We start from the raw sequence: 25273 nt of genomic DNA, 5'->3' as shown, positions 1-25273 counted from the left end.
TACTAAAAATAAATAAATAAATAAATCAAAAGAGATGTCATCTTGAAGATCTCATCCAATTTATTTTAATATATACTCACTTTCATTATAATATATGAAATGAAAAATTAATAAAATAAGTTTATGATAAAAGAAAAGATTTAAAAAATAATTTTTAAAATAAATAAACTCCATCTAAAAAAATTAGTTAGAAGCACATTTTTATCTTTAATTATAAATTGATTAATAAAATGATTCACGTGTGCCTACAACAATCCCTAAACAAACCCAATTGTCAATGAATATAAATTGATCAATAAAATAACTAATATATGGTTACCTACAACAATCACGAACAATCATTCTCAATAAATAGAAATTCATAGTTAAAACAATTTAAAAAAAAAATAGAAGAAAAAAGAAAGAAACCCTCACAAATCAAGATGAACAAATTTCTTTTGACGTCCCCTAAATCAATGTAAAATTCTTATATGGGATAAGACTTTGTCTATTGAAAGTTATATGGGATTATACTTTTTATTTTAACCTAAAAAGTATTTTTATAAAAATTAAATATTTGACAAAAAAAAAAAAAATCACTTATAGCATTCTCTAATAAAACACTTGAAAGATAGTTCTTTTAAAAACACTTTAAAAAAAATATTTTCATTAAAAATATTTTGAATAAAACTATTGTCAAACGCAATGTTTGACAATGGTTTTACTTTAACTGTTTTTAGATAAAATATTTTTTCTGAAATTATTTTTTAAAAGAATTATTTATCAAATGTTTATATGAAAAAACTCTATAAATAATTTCCCAATATTACAAGTAATTTTCAAAATTTTTAAAAGTTTTTCCTAAAACTTATCAAATACAAATTTTTTATTTTTTTTCAAAAGTATTTTTTAGGTTAAAAGTGCTTCTTAAGATCATTGTCAAATAGATTCTTAAATTTTGGTAGCAATTATAATTTTTTTAGCACTTAAATTTTTTTATTTTTCAAATATTAGAAAAACTATAAATATTTCCTAAATTCACTATTAAAAAAGTTCTAAATCCAGATAAATAAATATTTTTTATTTGACAAAAATTCATGAACCAAAACCAAAAAAAAAATATATCAAGAAAAAAAAAAGGAATTCTAAGAGATAAGTAAAATAAGCTTAGAAAGAAAATCAAGAAGTACCTGATACTCCGATGACAAGATGAATTGTTTGAATAGACGAACTTACAAAATTAAAAAGAAAATTAAGAGTTTTACACATGGTATTCCGCCCATGGTTTGCCCAACGGATATAATTCTAAACACCTGGAATGGAACGTTAGGGGCAAAATTTCTACTTTTAAGCTTCCCACCAACCCTTTTTTTTACACTTTTTTAAGACAAAAGTTAAAAAATAAATTAGTATTAAACAACTCCTTTTTGCCTTAATTTAAAAAATTAATTTGCATAGTTTAGAAATTAATAGTCTTAGTTGTTAACACGTGAATAGCACGCACGACTCACACAAGCCAAGTTTTTTAAATTTAAATAAATTTTAAAATTATATATTTTTTTTAGCTTTCAAATTTAAAAAAAAAAAAAAAATTAAACCATTTTACCTAATTCTCTCAGCATGCTCCTCATAAAATAATATTATTAGCTAAGTTAGTAATTTCAAATAAAATTCTTTTAAGTGTCTTTTAACTTAGTTTCTTTAAATCTTTTTCGAATTATTTGCCCAATAAAAAATAAGTTGCTGAAATCACTAAGGGAGCAAGGTAAGTAGCTGAGGTTAGGATTGGATGAATTCAATCATATGTTTTTAAATGTTGTTTGCCTGGAAACATTTTTTTAAGTGTTAAGGAAGCTTGGGAAATATCTTTTGCTAAAGTATTCGAAATGCTTATTCTTGGATCGATTCACCTTCAAGCCAGATCAATCCAAGTCACAATTTGTTTGATCTTTTTCTGACTATAGGATGAAGGGTTTCTCATACTTTTAAAAGACAATATCAGCTTCCAGAATTGTGGAGAGACACTATAGCGTTCCCTTTAGTTTTTCTCATTCATTTCCTATTTTAGGGTGTTTGGTTGTCAAGAAAATCCAACTTTTTTTTTTGTTTTTTAAATTTGTTTTTCAATATATTTTCTTAAAGAAAAAAATGGGTTAATTGTTTGTTTAATTCATCTCTCAACTTCTATACTATTTGAGTTTGGGTGAAAATTCATTTCTTATTTAATGAGTTTTAAGAGATGGTCGAGATAAAGTTTGGTGAAGATGTCGAGTATGTTCCAAAAGATGAAGTTATGCAGCTGAGGTGTGAAGGTGTTGGTCAAGTAATTTGTGAAGGATTAAAGAACTTAAATTAGGTAAATCATTGTTCACAATACTTGTCCTTCATAGTGGAGTTTTTAATCAATTGTAAGTCCGTGATTTTTTACCTCTTCGGATGTTTTCTACATAAATCCTTTTGTCTCTTTTTTCTTTTGTTTAAATGCTTGATTAATTTTCAATTTAGCTTTACATTTGATACTTGTGGATATAATTGATTGGAAAAACAATGAGCTAATTTAGATGTGATTTTAATTGGACATCATGGATAGTGTCCGGTCATTTTAGAAATGTTATTTAGTAGGAGTGAAAACTTGAAGCAATGAGAAAATGCACTTATGAAGGGAAATGTTATTATATTTGCTTGTGAATTACATTTGAAATATGTTGGGATAGTATCGTTGCATTCATATTTATATGTGATCTTTAGTTTGTATTAAAAGTGTTTTGAGAAGAAAAGTAAAGAATTATAAAAATATCTAATATTAGACAAATTATATTCAAAAATCTTAAATTTTTCGATAATACATATTCACTCCACCTTTAGGTGTAGTTAATATTTGAATATGAAAAATATATAAATGCATAATGCATTTAAATTATAATGAAAAAAAATCTGTTTCTTATAATTGACTTTTCAAATAAAATTTTATTTTTAAAAATATTTTCCAAAAAATATATTTTTTAGAAAAATGTAGCCATAAAAAAAAAAAAAAAAAAAAAAAAAAAAAAAAAAAGCGCCAGCAACAACTCCACTTTATTCGTAACTAAACAGGTTAGCAGCGGAGGGAGTTACACGTGGCCGCATAAGGGGCGCTTCAGAAGTTCAGATTGGGGTACCCCTACCTTATTTCCCAGGATGCCACGTTTTTTTTTTCCAATCTTTCATAAAAATAAAAAAAATAATAAAAAAGAAAAGAAATTATAATTATTTTTTAAAAATATTATTATTAACATTTTTAAAATCCACATAATTCATTTTAATATTTTTTTCTGAAATTTAATTTGTAATTAAAAAAAAAAAATTGGTGTTGGGACGTGGGTGGACCACGCTCACCGGAGGGCAGGGACCCCTTTTGTGTAGGGTAGGGACCACGGCCACCAGTGACCAACCATGGCAGAGTTGAAATGCTTCCACAAAGGTGTACTGGACATAAAAACCAATCATTGAGCGCCACGTCAAGCTCTCTGCACTTTGTGGGCGCTAGGTGTCTTCTTCGTATTGGCCATCGTACCACGTGATCCTGGCCCAAAATCGTAAATTCACAGGTGATCTTAATAGAAGGTCACTGTGTCCTATGAGTCATCACCTCCCACCAAAATCCAAATAGAGAAGGGAGAGAGAGAGAGGGAGAAAAACGTACGGCAATGGTGACCCTTCAGATTCCTGGTTCACGCTGTTACTCTTTCTACTCTTCTCTCTCTAAACTGTTTTCCTTTCTTCTTTCTTTTATTTTTCTCAGTTCATTTGGTCAGATCTGTGGTTTTTTATTTTGTGTTTTTGAAAACATAGTTTTGCTTTCGTTTAGTGAATGGGTTTGTTTTTATGTTTTTGTTTTTTGCTTTTGTTTTCTGCTTCTGGTGTTGCGAAATTGAGTGGGTTTGAGTTGGGGTTGGTTTGAAGTCACTGGATGCAGCGGTTCATCGATCTCTTCCTGAAATTGTTGTGAAAAAAGCAGATCAAGAATCGGTCGATAAACCTCTGCATCCAGCGTTCACTCCCTCTCTCTTATTCTCTCTTTCAGAATTTAGTGTTTATTTTATGTTCTGCTCTGTTTTTTTTTAATGATTGGGGTTGTCTGTAAGATTATGGACCCGTTTGGCTGCTGGGAAAGCGTGGGAAAACAGTTGAAACTCAGGAACCTTCTTAATTACATCATGAAGTGGGACGGGCTGTTGCATGATTCCGGGTTTCCTTTCCTTTTTCCTATGATTTCTTGGCAAGCAAATAGACCATGTTCACAAATAGTCTTGTAAAGCTGTAACAGCCTGAAAATGCTGTTCTTGGAATTAGAATCGATTATTATTTAAAAAATTTCAACGAATTGTAGTTTATTGCAGGGAAGGAGATCCGCCCTGTGTTCTTCTGTGTTTCGAACAGACTCTGGTAGCATCACAACGCCAAATTCTTGCTGAATGTAGTAATTTCCAGTAAATTTTAATTATCTGTAACTTATGTGTATTCTTTTATAATTTTCCATTATTATGTATTATGATTTGAATTCATTTTAGGTGCCTGTAGCCTTGATTTAGACCCTTTTTTTAGTTTGATTGCATAATTATTGTTGTATTTGTAATTAACTATGTTTCTACTTTCTACTGACAGATCTTTAGTGTAGTCTCATGAAATTAATGAAGTTTCATGGATACTTTGTTTTTTTTATAATACATGGTAGTGATCTTGAGGATTCAATGTGATACTGTGACTGACACTTTTTCTTTGGCTACTGGTTGAGACCAATCCTCTTAACTTCAGTCATGCTGGTGTGGATTTTAATTGCTATGTGCTTTATAACTTGTTAAGAGCATGATTATTTCCGGGTTACTTGATTCTGCATTGAGGAAATTAATTATCTTTGGGGGGGGGCGCGGTGGTGGGGTTGGGTTTCTCTTCCGATGGAGAACAAAGGGGGTATTCAAAATTTCCAATCTCAAACATATCATTTATCTTTGTGTGTGTGAGAATTTGCCTCACCCTCCATAAGGTTTTTTAATTGGGTTAACTTCTATTCTCATTCATTTTGTGATTATTCTCTAAGTTCTTCCATCAACAATTAAGCCCCCTTGGTGCTTTGTTCTTAGTACCTGGTAGATGTCTGATGACTGGTAATAGTTCTAATCACAAACATATCATTTATCTTTGGGTGTGTGAGAATTTGCCTCACACTCCATAAGGTTTTTTGATTGGGTTAACTTCTATTCTCATGTATTTTGTGATTATTCTCTAAGTTCTTCCATCAACAATTAAGCCCCCTTGGTGTTTTGTTGTTAGTTCCTGGTAGATGTCTGATGACTGGTAATAGTTCTCAAAGACTTTGAGATTACAGTTGGTTTGTTTTTCCTGTTCTTGATTAGGGGGGATAAGGCTGCTGGTTTTGCGAAGTGCTCAAAAGAATCATGATAGATTGGGAATCTTAATATCAAATATAAACATGAGCTCATGGTACCTTTTGACTGAAAAAGATTTTAGCCCCAGGCAGCAAAATTTAGTGTTTCCTCAGGTTGCATTTTTGTTGTCTTTTATTATAATTATTTGTGGTTTTAGACTTGAAGGTGACAATCTTGGGACTTAAATTCTTTTACAATCATGTGTCATTTTCTTGAGCAGGTATCTGGAATCAGAAAGTTGTTTCTTGTTTCTTTCAACTATGAGGGGAAAGTTACTTCAAAAGGAAGTTATGGAAGTGGCAGACACATTGTCATCATTGCCACATGAAAGTGCAAGAAAAATGCAGTGATGGGAGTACCAAACGGCTAGAGAATCCACTCTTTTGATGTGAACTAAGAGCATCTCGAATCAAATTCTTTTAGCAAGACTAGGATGGAAGAGGAAATGATTCTTAAATCTTGTTTGGGGGGAACCAACCAAAGTGTGGAAGCTTTTGTTGCCCTTAGATTGCCGTAATGTATCAGGCCACAACCAAAGTAAAGGTTCTTGTTAACTTTCCCAAGCTGAGTATATTCTGTTGTTTGGTTGTTATTCTGATTCATGGTGGAAAATTTGCCTCCTCTTCAAACTTATCTAAGGCAATTCAGTTTTATGCTTCCTTTAGGAAAGCTTGAATCTTTCAGCTGTAGCTGTAACCCCTGATAGTTTCAAGATTCCACATTTGTTTCGACTTCCCCCTCTTTGTAACATTTTAATGTAAAAAAAAATGTTTGAATTCTTACAAAGATTCTCATCTTTCCTTTTCTTCTGTTCCTCACAATGGCGGTTGCTTTATTTCGCAATTAGGATGGATGGTCCTTAATGCCTTACTATTTAGCTTTGATTGTATTTCCTTTGAATTTGGTTTCCCAGAGTGACTTTGCTGGGTTGGGTTTGGACTCTCTAACATGACATGCAATGTATTTAAGAGAAAAGTAGGGTGGGAGCATAACTGTCCCCAGGCCTAAAAACAGAGTGAACCACATAAAATATGAATAGATCTAGACATTTTCAAGCATGAGGTAGTGATGTTTCAATGTTCACCTTGTCTTCATGGTAAGGTGTTGGTGGACAATAATGTTGTTGATAATGAAAATGACTGATGATAAGGACATTGTGATGGGAACATGACAAATGAGACATGAAAATAACCGTAATTATGAAGTAATGGTGATGATGATGGCACCACCATTCACAAATGTAAGACAGTTGTATGCCTAACTTCTTGTTTTGTTGATGGTGCTTAGGGCATTTTTTTTCCTAGTTCCAAACGAATTAACATAATGAAGAGGGCAGGTCTAATTTTGAATCGGTCAAATTGGGAGGCATCCAATCTTTAAGGGATAAAGCATACTTCCCAAGGAGGGAGGACCACCACTCAATGCCCTCCTGGCCTTAGCCTTTGTGGATCTTTATGTGGCCAATTTGGGCTTCCTTTGAAGTACACATAAACCCCAAAAATTCAACAAGGCTCCAGACCAGGATATGGAACTACAAAACAAACACCAATCCATTAGTTTGCTGCTTTTCAGACACTATTAAAGAAGTAATAACTCTATTCAATGTGATCCTAAACACAGAAGTTTCCCTCTTAAGGACATCTTTCTAGCATCGAAAGGAAGGATAATAAGAAGGAGAGACCCATGTTGCCTATAAAATTTAGAGAATAAGGCAGCCCAAAAGTTAAAGGCCTTCTTATGGTCCTCCTTGGAGGAGCAGTCTGATTATCTGAAGCCAAGGTAACCATGCCATCTGGGAAAATATTTTTCTTTTGCCTTTCCATATTTCCCATGATTTAGTAGGAGGTGATCTGTAGTATTCCCTACCAGGTCTTCAAATGGAGATCAAAGTTCTGTACATTGGTCATCGGGTTTTTTTTTTTAATTATTATTATTATTATTAATTTATTTATTTATTTATCTGGGTTCTCTCCTTCCTTTCCAGTTCATTTGCAATCAACCTGGATATTCTTCAGGTTTTATTTTAGAAGGTCAGGATGTTGGAATTCCTCTACTCCACATGCTAAAATGCAGAGTTATAGGGAGTGGGACAAACTATTAATCTCAAGCCATCAAATATAAAGACATCTCCATCGATGCTCATACATGACTCACTTGAATCTGATCCTATCTTTTGACTTCCACTGCATCATTTTCTATTTTTACACCCTTGAATTCAGAAAATAAAAATAAAACAAAAAAACACCAGAAGAGAGCATAAGAGCAAATTATGGCAAGGAATTGTTATGATAGATTGATAGCTAAACCAACTTTGCATCAAGCTTCTACTTGTCACTCATGAAAACAGAAGAAAAAGAACACAGTCCTATGTGATTTAGACTTTAGATTATCAGTGGTTAAAGAGGAACAGCACTTCAGCTAAAATTACAGGTTTCCAAGCTAGGAAATAAGGAACATGGTTCTACAAGAAAAACTAGCTACCTCTTCTCTTGCATTAACACAGAAATTCAAAGTGATTCTGCCTCTTGACAACTGTTTTCTTCTCCTCCTTGGCAGAGAGAAGCACTAAAGGAAGGAGCTACAATAACAGAAGAATAAACCTTAGAACTACCAAAGGAGATTTCGCCAAGGTTATCTCTATTTTGAAAGCCATAACACCCCAGCTCATCTTCTGAACTCGAAGAACAAACTATAGTTTCTTCAACAAGTGTATTGGAATCCAGAGATTCAGCTTCATTTCCTCTATTTGGATCATTCGATGGAGTATTCACAGAGTATAGAGATGAGGATCTTGCATGGTTCTTCATGATGGTATGCCGAAGGAGATGATAGAGCTTTGGGTTTTTTCCTAGTAATCTGCAATTTTCCTGGTAAGTATTCGTGATCCCATGGTAGGAGAAGTTGGTCTTAGCATTTCTTCCTCTCAGAATCCGAGCAGCGCTATCATAAGCGAAGGCAGCCTCTTCTGCACTATCAAAAGTCCCTAACCATAGCCTAAGCTTATGTGAGGAGTCCTTGATTTCAGCAACCCATCTTCCTGAGGGCCTTTGCCTCACCCCAAGGAACCTGCTTTGAACATCATTAGCTCCTTTTGGAAGCTTCATTCTTCTTTCCTCTCCAGCCTCATGAAAAGCTTCTGTTTCAGCAGGTACAGATATAAGATTTTCACATTGATTTTGAGACTGATCAGATGGCATGTTTCAGCTCTCAATGCTGTCCATGAGAGTATGAGAAAGGTGGATTAGCCACGGAAGAAAGGAACATATAGATATTATTATAGAATGATGATGATGACGACAATGGTGGCCGTGATAATAGCATGTTGATTGTCTGATTAGGGTTTATTATGTGTAATAAACTCAATATTTAACTGAAAATTTCCACTAGTAAGAATGCAAGATTCTCATTGAGGGGAAGATTTCCAAAATGCCCACTAACTGAAATGGACTTGCCTGCTATATAGCCCTCAAAGAACTGTCAAAAAATGCTATTACTCGCCTAACATTGCCACATTGGTCTGAGTACTTGAGTTTGGAGGACATCGACAAGGGGCATATTTATCATAATCAACTGTTTAGACGATGGGTCTTCTTTTGTACTTGTGCTTCATAGATTAGACTACCACGCAATTAAGATTAGAAGAAATAAATTAATACGCTAGATCGATCAACACTATGACAGAACTGCCCTGACAAAGGGAAAACAGCATATATCTGCTAGCATCCCTCTAATAGTTCATGTACTCGTTACTAAACTGCAGATTCACAATACTAAGCTTCTTTGATGAAATCAGAAAACCATGCCAAAATTCAAACATATATGTTGTTAACTGCAAATTCACTATAAACTGTAGTCAAGGCAAGTTATCTGAAGCACCCCAATGAGGATGAGTGTGTAAGACAATAGGCATAGAGAATGTTTTACCATCACCTGAAAACTTAATAAGAAGGGTATATCAGGAATGTTAGCTCAATAGGGTTGAAGAAAACTCCAAAGCAAAGAGGTGATATGAGCTATGCCTATTGTCCCTTTGCATTATTTAGAGAAAGTCCAAGCATGGAATTCACATTCAGTAGCATAAGTCCAAAAAATAAGTGAGCAATCACAGGGGTGTATTGGTACTTTGAGCAGCTGCTAAGGTAATGATCTGAGGTGGAGCATTAGCTCAATGGAGTTCAAGAAAACTCCAAAGTGATGAGGTGACATAAGCTATGTTAATTGTGATTAATATAGTATTAAACTCACTGTATAGCCCGATTAATGCCCCTAGTGGCATATATCCAGTAGCATACAAACAAAACTCACACCTCAAAAGTGCAAAACCAAACAGAGCCTCCCACATTGCCTTTTAACTTCACCCTCACCCTCACCCTCATCTCTGCTCCTAAAGCTAAAAAATTAATGCTGGGTATTTGTCATTTAATGGGTGTCTTTGTTAATCCCCTAGAACGTGCTCTCTTGCTTTGTTTCACTTGCTTTTCAAATTTGAATAAAGACCCACAACTCATTCTGTACTGCAAATCCTCAGAAGTACCCTTCGGGTAGCTTTATTTTTGGATTCTTGATGCACTTTTCAGAGCCCTTTAGTTTAATCCACTTCAAAACCTATTGCGATAAATGCCAACAAAATGAAAGATACCTAAAGCATCAATATGCATGCAAAGCTGATCAAACACCATTGGTGGTGTTTGGATAGAGTATGCTATGGCCCCCATAAGGCAGCCTTCTTCAACTGCATTCACACAAGTTATCTGTAATCAATTGAAACCGATGTCCCAATCAGCATTCATATTTTTCTAAGCAAGTTCTATAAGTGGGTTGTCATCTTGCTAGCCCAACTAGATATAATCTTCCAGACACATAACAGAGATGCTGCTGTACTTGAAGGTTTGAGCTTTGATTGAGCTAAAGCTGACCCACAGCTGTACCCCTGAAAGTAACCAGGTGTGTACATGCTGAATGTTTCCATTGAAACATTTTGAGGCTTATTAGAAGCTTGATCAGAATCGCATTGGTCTATCAGTATTTGCAGGTATAAGAAACCATGGCCTTTTCTGTGTCACCAGGGCCCAATTGGCCCCTTTCTAGCTGTGTTTGGAATGGGGGAATTTGGTGAAAAAGGAATGGAATTGCCAAACAATTTTGAATTCCCAACTTTGAAATTTGGAGGATTTGCAACGGGAAGGGAATATGAGAGAGGTACTGGGATTCACTACAGCTTAAATTTTGCACAGAAGATGGAATTTGGATGGAATAATTCACTCTTAATACTTCTTTACCTTTATCTTTGAGGGCAAAAAAGATGCCGAGTGTACAATTCCAATGCAATTAAATTGTCTCCATTGTCAGACTGGACAAAGAATATAAAAGATTAGACAGAGTTATGATTTAGGTACAATTGATCTATGCAATCACATGTCTTAAGCATCCGTTCATGAACTCTTTTAACTGCATTTGTCCTCTAAATCTCTCCTAATGATTGCTCTAGATGGGGTTCTTAATATCATGATTTTGAGTCGGTGATTGCGAGAGGGTTGGAATCACTTCCTAATACTTAGAAGCGCTTCTTTACAGAAATTAGGTATTTGGGAAAATCATATTAGTCAATTGGATATTAATGGATATTAAGGGATGAGTTTGCTTGGTTTGAACAAATATTTTGTAGTGTCGGCAGGCCATTCAACTTGTTTGCTTCTAGTCACAGAGGAAGACCTGGGAACTCAAGGGCTGATGCGGCATCCAATTGTCAAAATCACACTAGTCCATGACGACACCAGATAAAGCTGGCAGGGTTGCCTCACCGGTCAAGTAGCTAGATCAATCTGTTGATCACCAGCTGTACTTGCTGTGGATCATTATGAAAGGAATAGTCTGTGTGAATGAGTGGTTAATATATAATTTGGTGGACCAAAGGGAGAAAATCAGACAAAGCAAACGGTGTTAGGTGATGTTTTTGTAGAAAAAAAAACCGCAACATTTTACTGGCGTAAAAAGGGGCTTGGGCGGTGGCGGCATAGAGCAAACAGAAACCAAAAATATTGGTTTCTCAAGATGGCTGCCTGTCATTGGCTTCATAATGGGGATGGAACCCACCATGTGGTGCTTCAGTTTTGGTCAAATTGTGAAGCAAGGAAGGAAAGAAACCATTCTGAAACTCTTATCAAATCTCAAAATCTCTAAGCCACTTCCTTCCTCAGAGAAAACAAGTAGAGATCATACATGGCTGAGTTCATTGTCTCCTTTGTTGTGGAAAAAATTGCTGGCCAACTTGTTGAGGAAGCTTGCTCCTTGTCAAACGTACGTGACAGAGTTGAATGGATTGAAGCAGAATTAAGGCGAATGCAATGCTTCCTTAAAGATGCAGAGGCAAAACAGGATGGTGATCAAAGAGTTAAAAACTGGGTGGCTGACATAAGAGATGTTGCCTATGATATTGATGATGTTATCGACACGTTCCTCTGCAAAACGGCACAGCAAAGGAAGGAGGGATTCTTCAGGCTTTCTGGGAGATACCCTTTTGTGTTGAGTGACCCAGTTGCTCACTGGAAGATCAGCAAGAAGATCAATAGGATCATGGAGAAAATTCATGAAATTACTGATAGCAGGTCAACTTATGGAATTGAAAATATTGGGAGAGGAGGAGGGAGGAGTTTTGCTACTGACAGGCTTCAAGAGAAGAGACGTTCCTCTTCCCATGCTTGTGAGGAGGATGTAGTTGGTCCGTTGCAAGACATAAGAACTCTGGAATCCTGGCTGATTCATGGGGAGACACGGCTCTGTATACTCTCAATTGTTGGCATGGCGGGTTTAGGTAAGACCACTCTTGCTAAGAAACTTTATCACAGTAACGATGTTAAGAAGAACTTTGATTTTTGTGGATGGGTTTATGTTTCTCAAGAATATAGACCAAAAGACACCTTGCAGAATTTGGTAAAAAAGGTCACAGGGCTCCCAAGAGCAGAGTTAGAAAAGATGGACAAAGAGGACTTGGAGGAGGCATTATCGAAATTCTTGGAGGAGAAGAAGTACTTTATCGTTTTGGATGATATATGGAAGAAGGAAGTTTGGGATGATCTAAAAGCAGCCTTTCCAGACAGAAAGAATGGAAGTAGAATCATTTTCACAACTCGTTTCAAAGATGTTGCTTTACATGCTGATCCAAGAAGTCCACTGCATGAACCATGCCTTCTCAGTGATGAGGATGGATGGGAATTGCTATCCAGGAAGGTATGCCTAGAATGGAATGCAAAGACAAGTCTACCACCATGGTCCAAGGAACTGGGAATACAGATAGTGAAAAGATGTGGGGGCTTACCTCTTGCAATTGTTGTAATGGGAGGCCTGTTATCGAGAAAAGATGCGACCTTCAATGAATGGCTAAAAGTTCTGCAGAGTGTGCATTGGCAGCTAGCTCAAGATCCAACACAGTGTGCAGAAATTTTAGCATTGAGTTACTCAGACCTACCCTACTACTTGAAATCATGTTTTCTTTACTTTGGTCTCTTCCCTGAAGATTATGAGATTTCTGCTAGGAGATTGATCTTGTTGTGGGTTGCAGAGGGGTTTGTGCAACCAAGAGGCCAAGAACCACTAGAAGATGTTGCAGAGGATTACTTGGAAGAACTAGTAGGAAGGAGCATGATTCAAGTTGCAACAAGGAAATCTAATGGAAGGATCAAAACATGTTGTGTACATGATCTTCTACATGAACTCTCAGTATCCAAAGGCAAGGAAGATCAGTTTTTGGACATAATCCATGGAGAATTCACTGTCAGTTCCCTTACAAGAGCGCGTCGACATGCTATTCATTTTGGGGTCCCTCCTACAACAAAGAACACTCCAAAAGTTCGTTCATTGTTATGCTTTGATATCTGTGAACCAAGTTTCCAAGAGTTGAGGAAATTTAAACTTCTGCGAATTCTTGATTTGGAGGGTGTCTACATGTCTAGGCTTCACTCTTCTATAGGAAATCTCATCCATTTGAGGTACTTGGGCCTGAGAGGAACTTGGTTAAAGAAGCTCCCACCATCCATACAGTTTCTTTTAAACTTGCAAACCCTGGATTTGAGATCTACTTTGCTTAATCCCATTCCAATTGTCATTTGGAAGATGCAAAAATTGAGACACCTGTATTTCAATGAGCTAGAAGAGATGTCAGTTAACCCACCTACAGATGCATCCCTTGCAAACCTTCAAACATTACATGGAATATGCATCAATCAAACTAGTTATGTAGAAAATGGCTTGAGCAAGTTAACAAACCTTAGAGAATTAGGCCTGCATGGTGACTTACTTTTGCATGAAGAAGCTATAGGTAAATGGATTTTCAGTTCAGAGAGGCTTGAGTGCTTAAAGCTGCACACAAGAGCTGTAATGGGAGACTTTGCTAAAAATGCAATACCAAAATTGAACTTTTCTAGTCACCCGCATCTTATCAAGCTACATTTGAAAGGATTCATGGCCAAGCTTTTTGATGCCGAGTACTTCCCACAGAATCTTACTGAGCTATCCTTGAAAGGCTCATTCCTGATGGAAGACCCCATGGTAAAGCTGGAGATGTTGCAGAGCCTAAGAGTATTAAAACTGAAACAATCGGCATATGTGGGGAAAGAAATGATTTGCTCCTGTGGGGGTTTCCCTCAGCTCCATTTCTTGAAACTTTCTTTTCTAAATACAGTTGAGAGATGGAGGATAGAAGACGGAGCGATGGGCAGACTCAGACAGTTAGAGATCATTGAGTGCAAACGGTTAAAGATTGTTCCAAGAGGGTTGCAGCCAGTCACTACCATTCACAAATTGAAGCTGGGCTACATGCCTCATGAATTTGAAATGAAGGTTCAAGAACGCCAGGGGGAGAACTGGTATAAAATTGAACATGTACTTCCAATATAAGGTAACAATTCTGATCTCTTAACTGAAACCTTCACAATCCAGGCCGTGGTTGCCTTGAATCCCGGTGGAGGTTTCAGCCAATTGACCATAACCCTACTTTGTTGAACTGAAACATTCCACAAAAGAAAAACAATCACCAAAGAAAAGTAAATACACAATGGACCCATTCACACTCCATATGAAACAAGATTGACCACTCCCTACACTTCCAATGAAAATCAAATGCCTCAATGTTTTCTTTTCTGCAATATAATTTTTGTGAAAATTACAAAATCAGGAACATTTAGGTCCACCAAATTACACCATATATGATACTTGAGGGTGAAGTTGAAACTTAGAAAGGACAAAGATGCAGAAGTGGCCTGGTGTGGGTGGCTCCATTGAATTCTCAGCGCCACGTAGGATAAATGGGCCAATGGGAAAAAGGTACTAGATTGACAGAAAAACAGTTGTTTCCCATCATACAATCCACATAGAGGCCTCTCAACCAGACATTCAACAGCATAAGCAGATACACACACTGTCCCTCTAGGTGGCTGTTGGCAGTGGAGATGGCTCTCCAAGCTTCAGCCACTGTTAGACATCCTTTCTCTGCTCCTCCTCCTTCATTATCTCCCACACCTAGAGCTTCTTCTTCCCCCTTTAAACCCCCACCAAAACCCCAGTTAAGACCCATCTCAATATCACTGCCAGCATCCATTACCATCCCTCTATTTTCTCTCTTCACACCTCCCCATGAAGCCAAGGCTCTCTCCATCCCCAAAGATCAGATAGTCTCATCTATCACTGAAGTATATTCACAGATCTTACACACTTTGATGCGTCGTTTTAAGGGATTTTTTGGATACTATTTTCAAAGTAGTTTTCTTGATGTTGAAAGTAAAGTATTATGAAGATGCCAAACAACTTCCAAGAAGTTATTTTCTGTCTTTTGATCAATACCCATTTCTTGAATTGCTGCTTTTGTTCTGAATTGGTAGGTGGAGAAAAAAATTGATGAAATTCAGGAGGTGGGTTCGGGTTTTCTGGACACTACACAGCGTATTCTGGAAGTTGTGGCAAATGCACTGAAACCCGGTATTGATGCAGCAGGCCCGATCTTAAAACAGGCCGGAGAACAGGCCTCAAAGATCGCTTCTCCAGCTATCTCTGAGGCTTCTAAGACAGCAGAAGAAGCAATTCAAAGCTCAGGACTTGACACAGCCCCTATTCTCAACGCTGCTAAGGTTTTCCGTTTCCTATGACTCTACTTCTCTTTCATTGTGCAGTATATATTTGCTATACAGCCTCTGGGATTTTCTGAAATTCACAACTTGGGATTATATGGAATATATGTTTTGGATTTAGGGTTTGCTGAGTGAAATGTGGGGCATTGGGTTCAATATTGTATTGATGAGAAATATTGAAAAAATGAATTATGTTGGCACTTCCATGTATAGCAGCAGACAACAGGGGACCAAAGCATTCAATTCATATGCAATTAGTGTAGAGAACCAATTTGTGAATGAAGCTTGAAGAGGATACAATGGCAGTGAAGAAATTAGAAACTGAAGCAGCCCAAATATGCTCTGTTTAGAATCTGAAATCAGTCTGTTTTCCACAACATGCTTTCAAAAATGTTTTAACATTTTTGGAAAATATTTCATTTCTCTGCTTTGCATTTTTGTAAAATAAACGATCCCTTTGTTGCAGACGGTAACTGAGGCAGCACAACAGACCACAAAGTTGATTCAAGAGGCAAAGCCTATTGCTTCATCTACTGTTGAAACGATCTCAACAGCAGAACCCACTGTGATAGTGGGAACTGCTGGAGCATTATTTGTCGCATACCTCCTCTTTCCTCCCATCTGGTCTGTCATTTCTTTCAGCCTTCGCGGTTACAAAGGTAAATTATCTGTTTTCTGACATGGAATGGCTTTATTCTGTGGCTGCTCCTGGAAACAACTGGAAATGGGAAAAGAAAGAATGATATCATTTCAAATTTGAGATGTGATTGTGAAAGCAAATATGATTAAGTGATACTGAAAATTTTGAAACTCAGGAAGTAAAATACTATTTCATATTCAAGAATTGGAAGATTTGAGAGTTTTGAGTTATGTCATAGCATTTCATAGATTTCCTCCATCATTGTGGGTTAATGTGTTATGTTTTCCCACTCTTCAGGTGAGCTTACCCCTGCCCAAACCCTTGATCTAGTGTCTACAAAAAATTATGTTATGATTGATATTCGATCAGAGAAGGACAAGGAAAAAACTGGCATTCCTCGCTTTCCCTCTGGAGCTAAAAACAGGATCTTTGCAATTCCGTAAGTAATGCTGCTCCCTCAACCTCAAACAGAAATGTGTCTTGCTGCTCAGTCTGGCCAATAAATTATAACTCCTATTGTCTAGATGGTGAAGGCAAAATCAGCATCATGAGCTAGACCCTTTTCAATTTCCCCCATGGGGACAGATAGCTGAAAGCCTGAAACACATGTTGTCTTAGTTTTCTATTTCTTCAACCACACAAAATTTAGAAAGAAAGACAATTGAGAAGAACATGTTTCCAACAAGAAAAACAAGGTCCCCTGAGATGTTTGTGATCGTGACAGTGTCCTCTTGGGCCTTGCCTGTGCACTAAACTATTGTTTTCCACCCTTAATAATCTACTTGACCATATTGTAACTACCCATTGTGCCTCAAATGTTTCAGGTTAGAAGAACTACCCAGCAAGCTGAGAGGCCTTGTCAGAAATTCAAAGAAGGTAGAAGCCGAAATAGTGGCTGTGAAGATTTCATATCTCAAGAAAATAAGTAAAAGCTCCAACATTGTGATCATGGACTCGTGGGTTCTCGCCTCCCTTCATCTATCTCATTTCAAATAATGTGGCATTGAGTTAAAAGTTGAAATAGCTCCTTCATCAACCTTAATCTGTAATTCTTTGATAAATTCAGGTACTCTGATTCAGCCAAAATAGTAGCAAGAGTACTCACAAGCCTTGGCTTCAAGGACTGCTGGACTGTGGCTGGGGGGTTCTCTGGAAGCAGGGGGTGGTTGCAGAGTCGTTTAGGAACAGACTATTATAACTTTGCTTTTGCTGAGATTGTGTCACCATCCCGGGTCATCCCTGCAGCAGTAAGACGCTTTGGCACAATTGGCTCAAGATCTGGTCAAAAGTTGCTTCCTGGGAGCTCTGATTAACCATCTTTACTTCTTTTGATTGAAGAATTCTCTTCATGTGAATTACTGGTTTTATATTATAATCCTTCACAACCATCTCTTGTAATTCTTTCACCATAGCAATTCAATTCTCTCTCTCTCTCTCTTTTTTTTTTTTTTATGTGTTTCATCTTTTTCTTTTCTTCCATTCTTTAAATTGTTTCTGATGTAAAATAAGGTTTTAGGATTACCTTTTAAAATGTCTAAGAAATCCTGATTGATTCTTTTACTAATCAATTTTCTCGTCTCAAGTCGTGAATGGAACTATAAACATGGTAACCATTCTTTTCTACAATATAAGAGCTTTGACCTTGTTTTTATGAAAAAAAAAAAAAACTAAAAAAGAGGACTTCTAATTTAGGAGAAAAAAAATGTGTTTTTTACAAAATATGTTTCTTTTTATCGTCTGAAAGGGATCTTCTCCAAGAGAGAGAAAGAAAAGAAAACCTCTTTTTATCTCATTTATTAGGTCGAGCCTAGTTAATTCACTTGGGCGCCCAAATCCAGCTCCAACTGTTTCCAACGTAAGGCCTAAACGACAAACAACATGAAGAGGATTCCTTGGGTTTTATGAGGTTTTGGTGAATTGGTGAAGCTAAGTACCCTCAAGTTAAGATTCAATACTTTCATCTCTTCATCTTTAATCGTGATGAGGATAAAATCTAAATTTATGAGATTATTAAGTTATAAAGTGATAAGGGTAAAATAAAATTTTGTTATTTAAATTTTAATAACTATATATTCTATCATTTTACTATATATCCTAAATATTAACACTTGATTTTGTCTAACCTATTCACCTATTCAACCATCAATCGGTGCCTTCTCTAGTTCAATTGGGTCTTTTGATAGAACTTTTATAACCAATGACCCACATCCACATGGGTGCAGGTTTGAGTTTGATGGCAACTACCAAAGACTTGAAGATATGTGAATGAATGGAGGAGCCCATTTTTAGAATTTTGGAAATTTAGGCGCAAAAAGCTAACTTAGGAATGTGTCTATGTATTTATCATGTAAATTTATCTCATCCTATATTATAAATATTACATAAAGAAGATTTTTTGAGTGAAAAGAACTCGATAAATGGAGAAGATGTTATCAAAATTTTTGTAGAATTTTTTATTTTAAAATTTTTTAAATTAATTTAATTTTAATATATAAATTATATATCTTTGATGTCATAATGATGTTATAGTTCAATTGTAGTTTAACCATTTGACTAGTGTTCAACATTTCAACTATTATATCCATTGTGGTTCGGGTGGACTGTTAAATCATTATTTGATAACTTTTATAATTCAATAACTTGTTCAATTTTGAAAACATTGCATTGAATCATTATTTTCAAATAGGGAAAAAAAATGTTAAGGAAAAGGGGTCACAATACTTTCAAAATATGCATAATCACCCTGTTTGTCAACTTGACAATTGAACCATTAATTTACCCAATTTAATTTTGGTTCAATCTATAATTTGATTTAAAATATGAATCAAATCAAACAATGATTCAATCCATTTAACTAATAATTCCAATTCGAATTATAAAAAATTGGTATAATTGAATAAAAAAGAGACATCGATTTCACCTAAAAAATCATTCAAAGCGAAGAAAAACCCTAAAAGGGTTGTAGCTCAATTTTAACTTTCATTATATCAATAATGAGTTAAAAAATTGTCTTTATAAATAAACTACAACTCCCAACAATATAACCTGATCAAGAACACAACATTTTGGCATTAACAATGCTAATCATCATTTGCAAAGATGGAATTTTTTATAAAACAACAAAGGAAGTATGGGTCTCATTTCAACAAAGCAACAAAGAAAGTTTATATTTCATCAAGCAAATATTTTTCAAAAATTTAATACGAGTATTTTTTTTATTATATTAATAAATAGAAATATTTGGTTAAAAGGGATGAAATAATCCCAAAATTATGAATGTAATCTTTTTCATGTTTTTTCTTGAAAAATAACCTATTTTTGACATAAATGTTATTTGTCATTTCAAGTATTTACATATAGGTTTTAAAAGATATAATTATTTTTATAAGAAAATAATGAAGACATTTTTGTCTAAATGCGACCCAAAATGGATGAGATGTTAAATTTCAAATTTTAGTTTTTCAAATACCGTTTTAATCAAAGAACCCCAAAGATGGACCTGACCCTACTAACACCCGTTTTCGTTGAAGTAAAAATTCAAAGGGAATCATGTAATCATGCATCATTTATATATATATATATATATATATATATATATATATATATTTAAACTATGACTTTACATTTTCAAAGAATATGTGTTTTGTGGAAAATAACCCACAAAACATGCACTCAAATAGTAAAATTAATCAATATTCCAAACCTGCCCTCAAGTCCTCTTCTCTTACCTCCAGCCAACTACCATTTTTTTTGTCTACCTTTTTTTTCTATTTTATTTTATTATTATTATTATTATTATTATTATTATTATTTTGACAAGACAAATGTACTATCATTATTATTATTATTTTTTAAAAAAAAAACATAACTTTGACGTATGGCAATCACCATACCACATGATTTTTCATTTTTATTTATCCCTTCCTCAATCATATATTCATCTTTGTTTTTTTGGCTTTTGTTTTTTAAAATATTTTAGCTTGATGAAATCTTTTCAATTTCATTTTTTTAATATTTCATCTTTTTTATATTTATTAATTTTAATTATTTATGGACATTTTAAAACATAAAATAATAATATATAATAAATAATTAATGATAATAAATTTAATATAAAATTCAATACATGATAAACAAATTTAGAGATTTAGAACATAAAATTTTCTAATGTTTAATATTTTTAATTAAAGAAGATGAAAATTTGGTTGTGATTCTAATATTTTGGTTTAATAAAATTTTTAAATTTTTATTTATATTTTTCATAAAAAAAAATTGTATTTAATTGGTTTTATTAATGTTTCTTAATTTTATTATTTTATACTGACGTTGTGCATTGATCAACATAACCATAAAATAAAAAAAAAATAAAAAAAAATCGTTCCTTTATGAAAAATGTATTACTAAAAAATATCACTTTTTAATGAGAAAAGAAACACTAAAGTCTATTACTTTTAACACACTATGGTATTTTTAACATATTGTAATGTTACTTTTTTTTTTTCATAAAAGAGTTATATTTTCTTTTCCAAAAGTTATGTTTACTAATGCGCAACTTTATTATAAAATAAATTAATTTTTTAATAAATTTAAAAGAAATTTAACATAAATGATTAAACACAATTTTTATGAAAAATATATTTTAATTTTATTTTATATAAATAAAAATTTTATAATTTTAATAAAACAAAATGTTAGAACCACAATCAAGTTTTTTTTAATGAAAATATTAAACATTTTAATTAAAAAAAAAAAGTTAAAAACTACATTCAAGTAAGAATTATAAGCAAAAAGTTAAAAAATCATGATAATTGATTTTCAATTTCACATGAAATTTAAAAAATTTTAAAAAAATAAAAACAGTAAAATAATACGATAACAATATTTTATTTAATTTATAATAAGATATATCAAATAAATAAATATTTTATTTGACATGATATATAAAATCTTATATTCTAAACCTCTTTATATATTAATTTTTTTCATTAATTATTTATTATACATCATTATTGTTATTGTTATTATTACTATTATTATATGTTTAAAGTGTCTTTAAATAATTGAAATCAATAATTATGAAAAAAAAGTGCAAGAGGAAACAAAATATTGATTATTTTTTAGATTAAATGGAGAAAAAAGAAAAATAATGTTGATTAGTCACGTGTCAATCTTAAAAGCAATTGACATTTTTTGGTTTATCATTTCAAGGTTTAAAAATAAAAATAAAAAATAAAAACAAATGGGTTAATCCATAAGGATAAAAGAATAAAGGTAATTTTGGACTTCGAATAAAATTACTATTTGAATGGATGTTTATTGGATTACTTTTAAAAAATGGTTAAATATTCTATCTATTTTATTAGGATAACCGGGGATAAAATTCTCTCAATATTGTAAAACTAACCCCCCACTTATATAAGTCTCAAAAATGACCCAACTTGGACAAAAATACCCCTCAGTTATCTCTTCAGCCCATTTTTCCTCCAACTCCAATCTTCCCTTGTGTTGCGTCCCTTCCTCACCCTACAAACTCATTTGTTCCATTTATTAACCTCTAAGAAAGAAATCATGAAGGACTTTTCCATTTATTGCAAGAGATCAAAAAGACAACACAATACAAGGAAAAAACAGAAAGTGAGTTTCACTATTTCTTTTTTTGATTTCAGTTTTTCGAACTATACATATGAACCTTCATCCATGAAATGAGAAGAAACCCTAAGTGTCTTATTTTGGTTCTTTTAATTTTTATTTTTAAATAAAACCCTATTTTTCATCTTTATGATATTATTTGTTGATTTAGTTTATGAAAATAACGGAAGAAGAAAATTCATTGATGAAAAATATGAAACGGAAAAAGTATAAAATTTTGGGAAAAAAGGGAAGTGAAACAAAGTAAGGTTTTGAAACCTCGTCATCGTCATCGGAAAATGAGAAGAAATCAACTGGTTCAATAAGCATTAATTTTCTATTTAAAATTTTGGTTTATAATTTTTTTAAAAATTTTATCCATTTTAATCGATTATCCTTTTTTTATGAATTTATTTTTCATGAATTGATAATCTAATTGAATAAAACTTTTATGGAATTGAAGTTGAAAATTTTCTCAGTGAGGTTATAGTCCAGGGTTTAAAACAATATTTGAATGATTAGAAAAAGCTAAACTTAACTAGTATCGAGTTCACCATCAAAAGGTTTTGAAATTTTGTGTAATGAAGTTATTTGTTATGAATTTATAATGTAATTGAATATAATTTTTATGAAATTATTTTAGCTAAATATTTAGAATTTTGATTTAAATATATATGTTAAGAAATAATTGAACTTAACTACTATCAAGTTCATTGTCAACAGGTTCCAATTTCAAAATGGTTTGGTTCTGTTTCAAATTTCAATAAACATTAGAATAATGTCTGCATTTTTTTTTTAGCTACAACTTAGTAAAATATAATAGCTTCAATTGCATTAGTAAAATAATATCTTTAGAATATTAGCATTTGACATGACATCTTTAAATAATATGAAAATAAAGTTTATGTTAAGAAGTAATACGAAATGATGGATTTAACATAGTTGGATAAGTTTGGTAATAAATGTTGTAAGTGTTAAAATTTTATTTTATTTATGTGTGATATGTGCATAAATTATGGATGGAGTTTGTAAAATTCAAACAAAGCTTAAAGTTAAATTTCAGTCATCTAAAGAAAGAAATTGAAGGACTCAACTTGAAGATGGATAAATTGAAACAACTTTTATTAGAAGTTAGTGACATGTTTACTATGTTTATATTTTCTAATACTTCAATGTTTTGACATTTTTGTTTTCTCATATTTATTATTATTGGGTGGTGTATGCAATTTCAGGTTAAGAGTTCGAATGAGGAACATGTTATGCATGACACTAGATTCACAAAATTTAGTACAAAGGAAAATGACAACAATATGGGCTTTGATTTCCAGACTGGAATTTTTTAGGATGTTATAAATGATGAAGTGGAGAGAAATGACATTCCCATGGATGTGAACATTGGAATGGAAGCTTCTAAAACCTTCAGCTTGTAGAAAAACACAAGACTCAAGAGTTGAAAGATGATTACTCTAATGATGAACCAGTTATTAATATTGCCAAGTTGTTTGGTACCCCAACTATGTCGGGAAAGTTTTCAGTATATGTCACACCTCACCATCTATCTCCTATCATTTTTAAGCAAAGACATGAGATTCAAAAAACTTGTATCTTGCAACACCCTTTTACAGATCCCACAAAGAGAAAGAAACTAAGAAAAGAGATTGGGGAACCATTAACTTTATTTAATCCTTTGCATCCAACCCCTGAAGAAACATTAAAGTCCTTTCAAAAGTGGATGAGTGATGACAAGGGGTGAGTTGTATACATCCATACTTGTAAATTTGTGTTCTTCACAAGTTATAAATTTACTAATATTTTTTTTCTACTTTGATGTCAAAGGTCCACAATTGACATTGACTACATGCATATAGATAAAAAAAAAAAAAAAAATGGTTTCAATCATTGTCTAATCATGGTTCATGGCTTGATGACACGGTTTGTAAATGATGCATTTTGTTTTTATTTTTATTTATTATTATGTTCAACTTACAACTAAATAATATAACTAATTTACTTTATTGTAATTGTTAGCACATTGATGTTGCCTTCTTCTTTTTCCGAAAACGGCAAATAGAAAATCCTCATATTTTTCCCAAAATTTCACCACAGTGGATACTATGTTTTGGGTATGTGTAGTTTGAATTTTAGTTATCATTTTTAATTTTTTGTAATAATGAATCTTATGATCTTGGTTATTTATTTATGCATGTTAACTTTATTCTATATAGCAAAATGCTCGAGCAAGATGGATTAAGCATGACAAGAAATGGAACCAATTCAAATTACTAGAGAATGACATTCTTATTGATTATGCCAATGGTTCACAACCTCTTTATTCTGTCAAATGACCTAATGTTGACATTGTGTATGTCCCCATCAATGTTCAGGCTAATCACTGGGTATTAGGAGTTGTCCACCTTCGTCAAGGGATTTTATATGTATATGACTCATTGATGGGCATCAATAATAATGCAAGATTGCAAGTTGCCATTAAACCATTAGCCAAATTGTTGCCGCATATATTGAATGCCATAACATATTATAGGTTTCATGGTAAGACAAAAGTTAACTATCAGGAATGGGAAATTGAATGGCTGCAAGATATTCCTCAATATGAACATGAGTAAGTGATCTTAAATTTACTTTCATATCTTATACACTTAATCCTTAATAATAGCTTTAACATTGATTATCTGTGTAACATGCAGTAGTGACTATGGCATGTTTGTTATCAAATATGTTGAATACTTAATGCACAACCATCTATTGAAGTCATTAACAAGTACTCGAATGGATTAGTTTTGTGCAAAGATGGTAGCAAAGCTATTTTATATGAAATACTTGCGTATGTAATGAATTCATGTTGATATTTCACATTTTGATAATGTAGTTGGATGGTTTGTTATATGTAATTGAACAACTTGATATATATACTTGGATATTTTGATGGATGTAGTTTGATAATTATGTATACAATTGACCTTTTAAACTAAACTTGACTATAGTCAAGTTGTTTTCTGTACAAACTTGAAGGTAGTTAAGTCCACAATCTTAATAGAACACCTGAAATTAACTACTATCAAGTTAACTATGAATAAACTTGAAAGTTATTAAGTCGAAGTCTATTCTAAAATAACATATTTAATCTGGACTTAACAGGTATCAAGTTAATCTTGTATAGACTCATAGGAAGTTGTGTCTACAGTTGCCATTTTAACATAAACTTAACTATTGTCAAGTTGTTTTATGAACAAACTTGAAGGTAGTTAAGTCCACAGTCTTTTGGCAAAACTTGTAGTTAAGTCTACAGTCTTCAAACAAATCCTAAACTTAACTACTGTCAAGTTGTTTTATGTACAAACTTGAAGGTAGTTAAGTCCACAATCTTCAGACAAAACCTGAACTTAACTATTGTCAAGTTCTTTATCAATAAACGTGAGGACAGTTGAGTCCATAGTTTGAGAATGAACATGCAATTTTCATTC

At 33.3% G+C, this 25273-nt stretch overlaps 2 protein-coding genes across 2 annotated transcripts; one reads left to right on the top strand and one right to left on the bottom strand.

Annotated features, from left to right (window-relative positions):
- Positions 1-7698: 7698 nt before the first annotated feature.
- LOC117904371 (ethylene-responsive transcription factor RAP2-11-like) lies at positions 7699-8691 on the bottom strand. The gene has a single exon (XM_034816951.1). It carries the CDS (start codon positions 8600-8602, stop codon positions 7913-7915), a length of 690 nt encoding a protein of 229 aa, XP_034672842.1. The 5' UTR covers positions 8603-8691; the 3' UTR covers positions 7699-7912.
- A 2933-nt stretch (positions 8692-11624) lies between these two features.
- On the top strand, positions 11625-17610 carry LOC117904151 (putative disease resistance protein At1g50180). The gene is made up of 7 exons (XM_034816665.1): positions 11625-14282; positions 14774-15088; positions 15278-15523; positions 15990-16182; positions 16461-16602; positions 16988-17119; positions 17230-17610. Exons 1-7 carry the CDS (start codon positions 11625-11627, stop codon positions 17474-17476), a joined length of 3933 nt encoding a protein of 1310 aa, XP_034672556.1. The 3' UTR covers positions 17477-17610.
- Positions 17611-25273: the final 7663 nt, after the last annotated feature.

Source organism: Vitis riparia, chromosome 17 (genome assembly GCF_004353265.1).
Source record: "Vitis riparia cultivar Riparia Gloire de Montpellier isolate 1030 chromosome 17, EGFV_Vit.rip_1.0, whole genome shotgun sequence".
In the NCBI taxonomy this organism is placed as follows: domain Eukaryota; kingdom Viridiplantae; phylum Streptophyta; class Magnoliopsida; order Vitales; family Vitaceae; genus Vitis; species Vitis riparia.
Note: the sequence above shows the minus strand (reverse complement) of the source record. Positions and strands in the feature narration are given on the sequence as shown.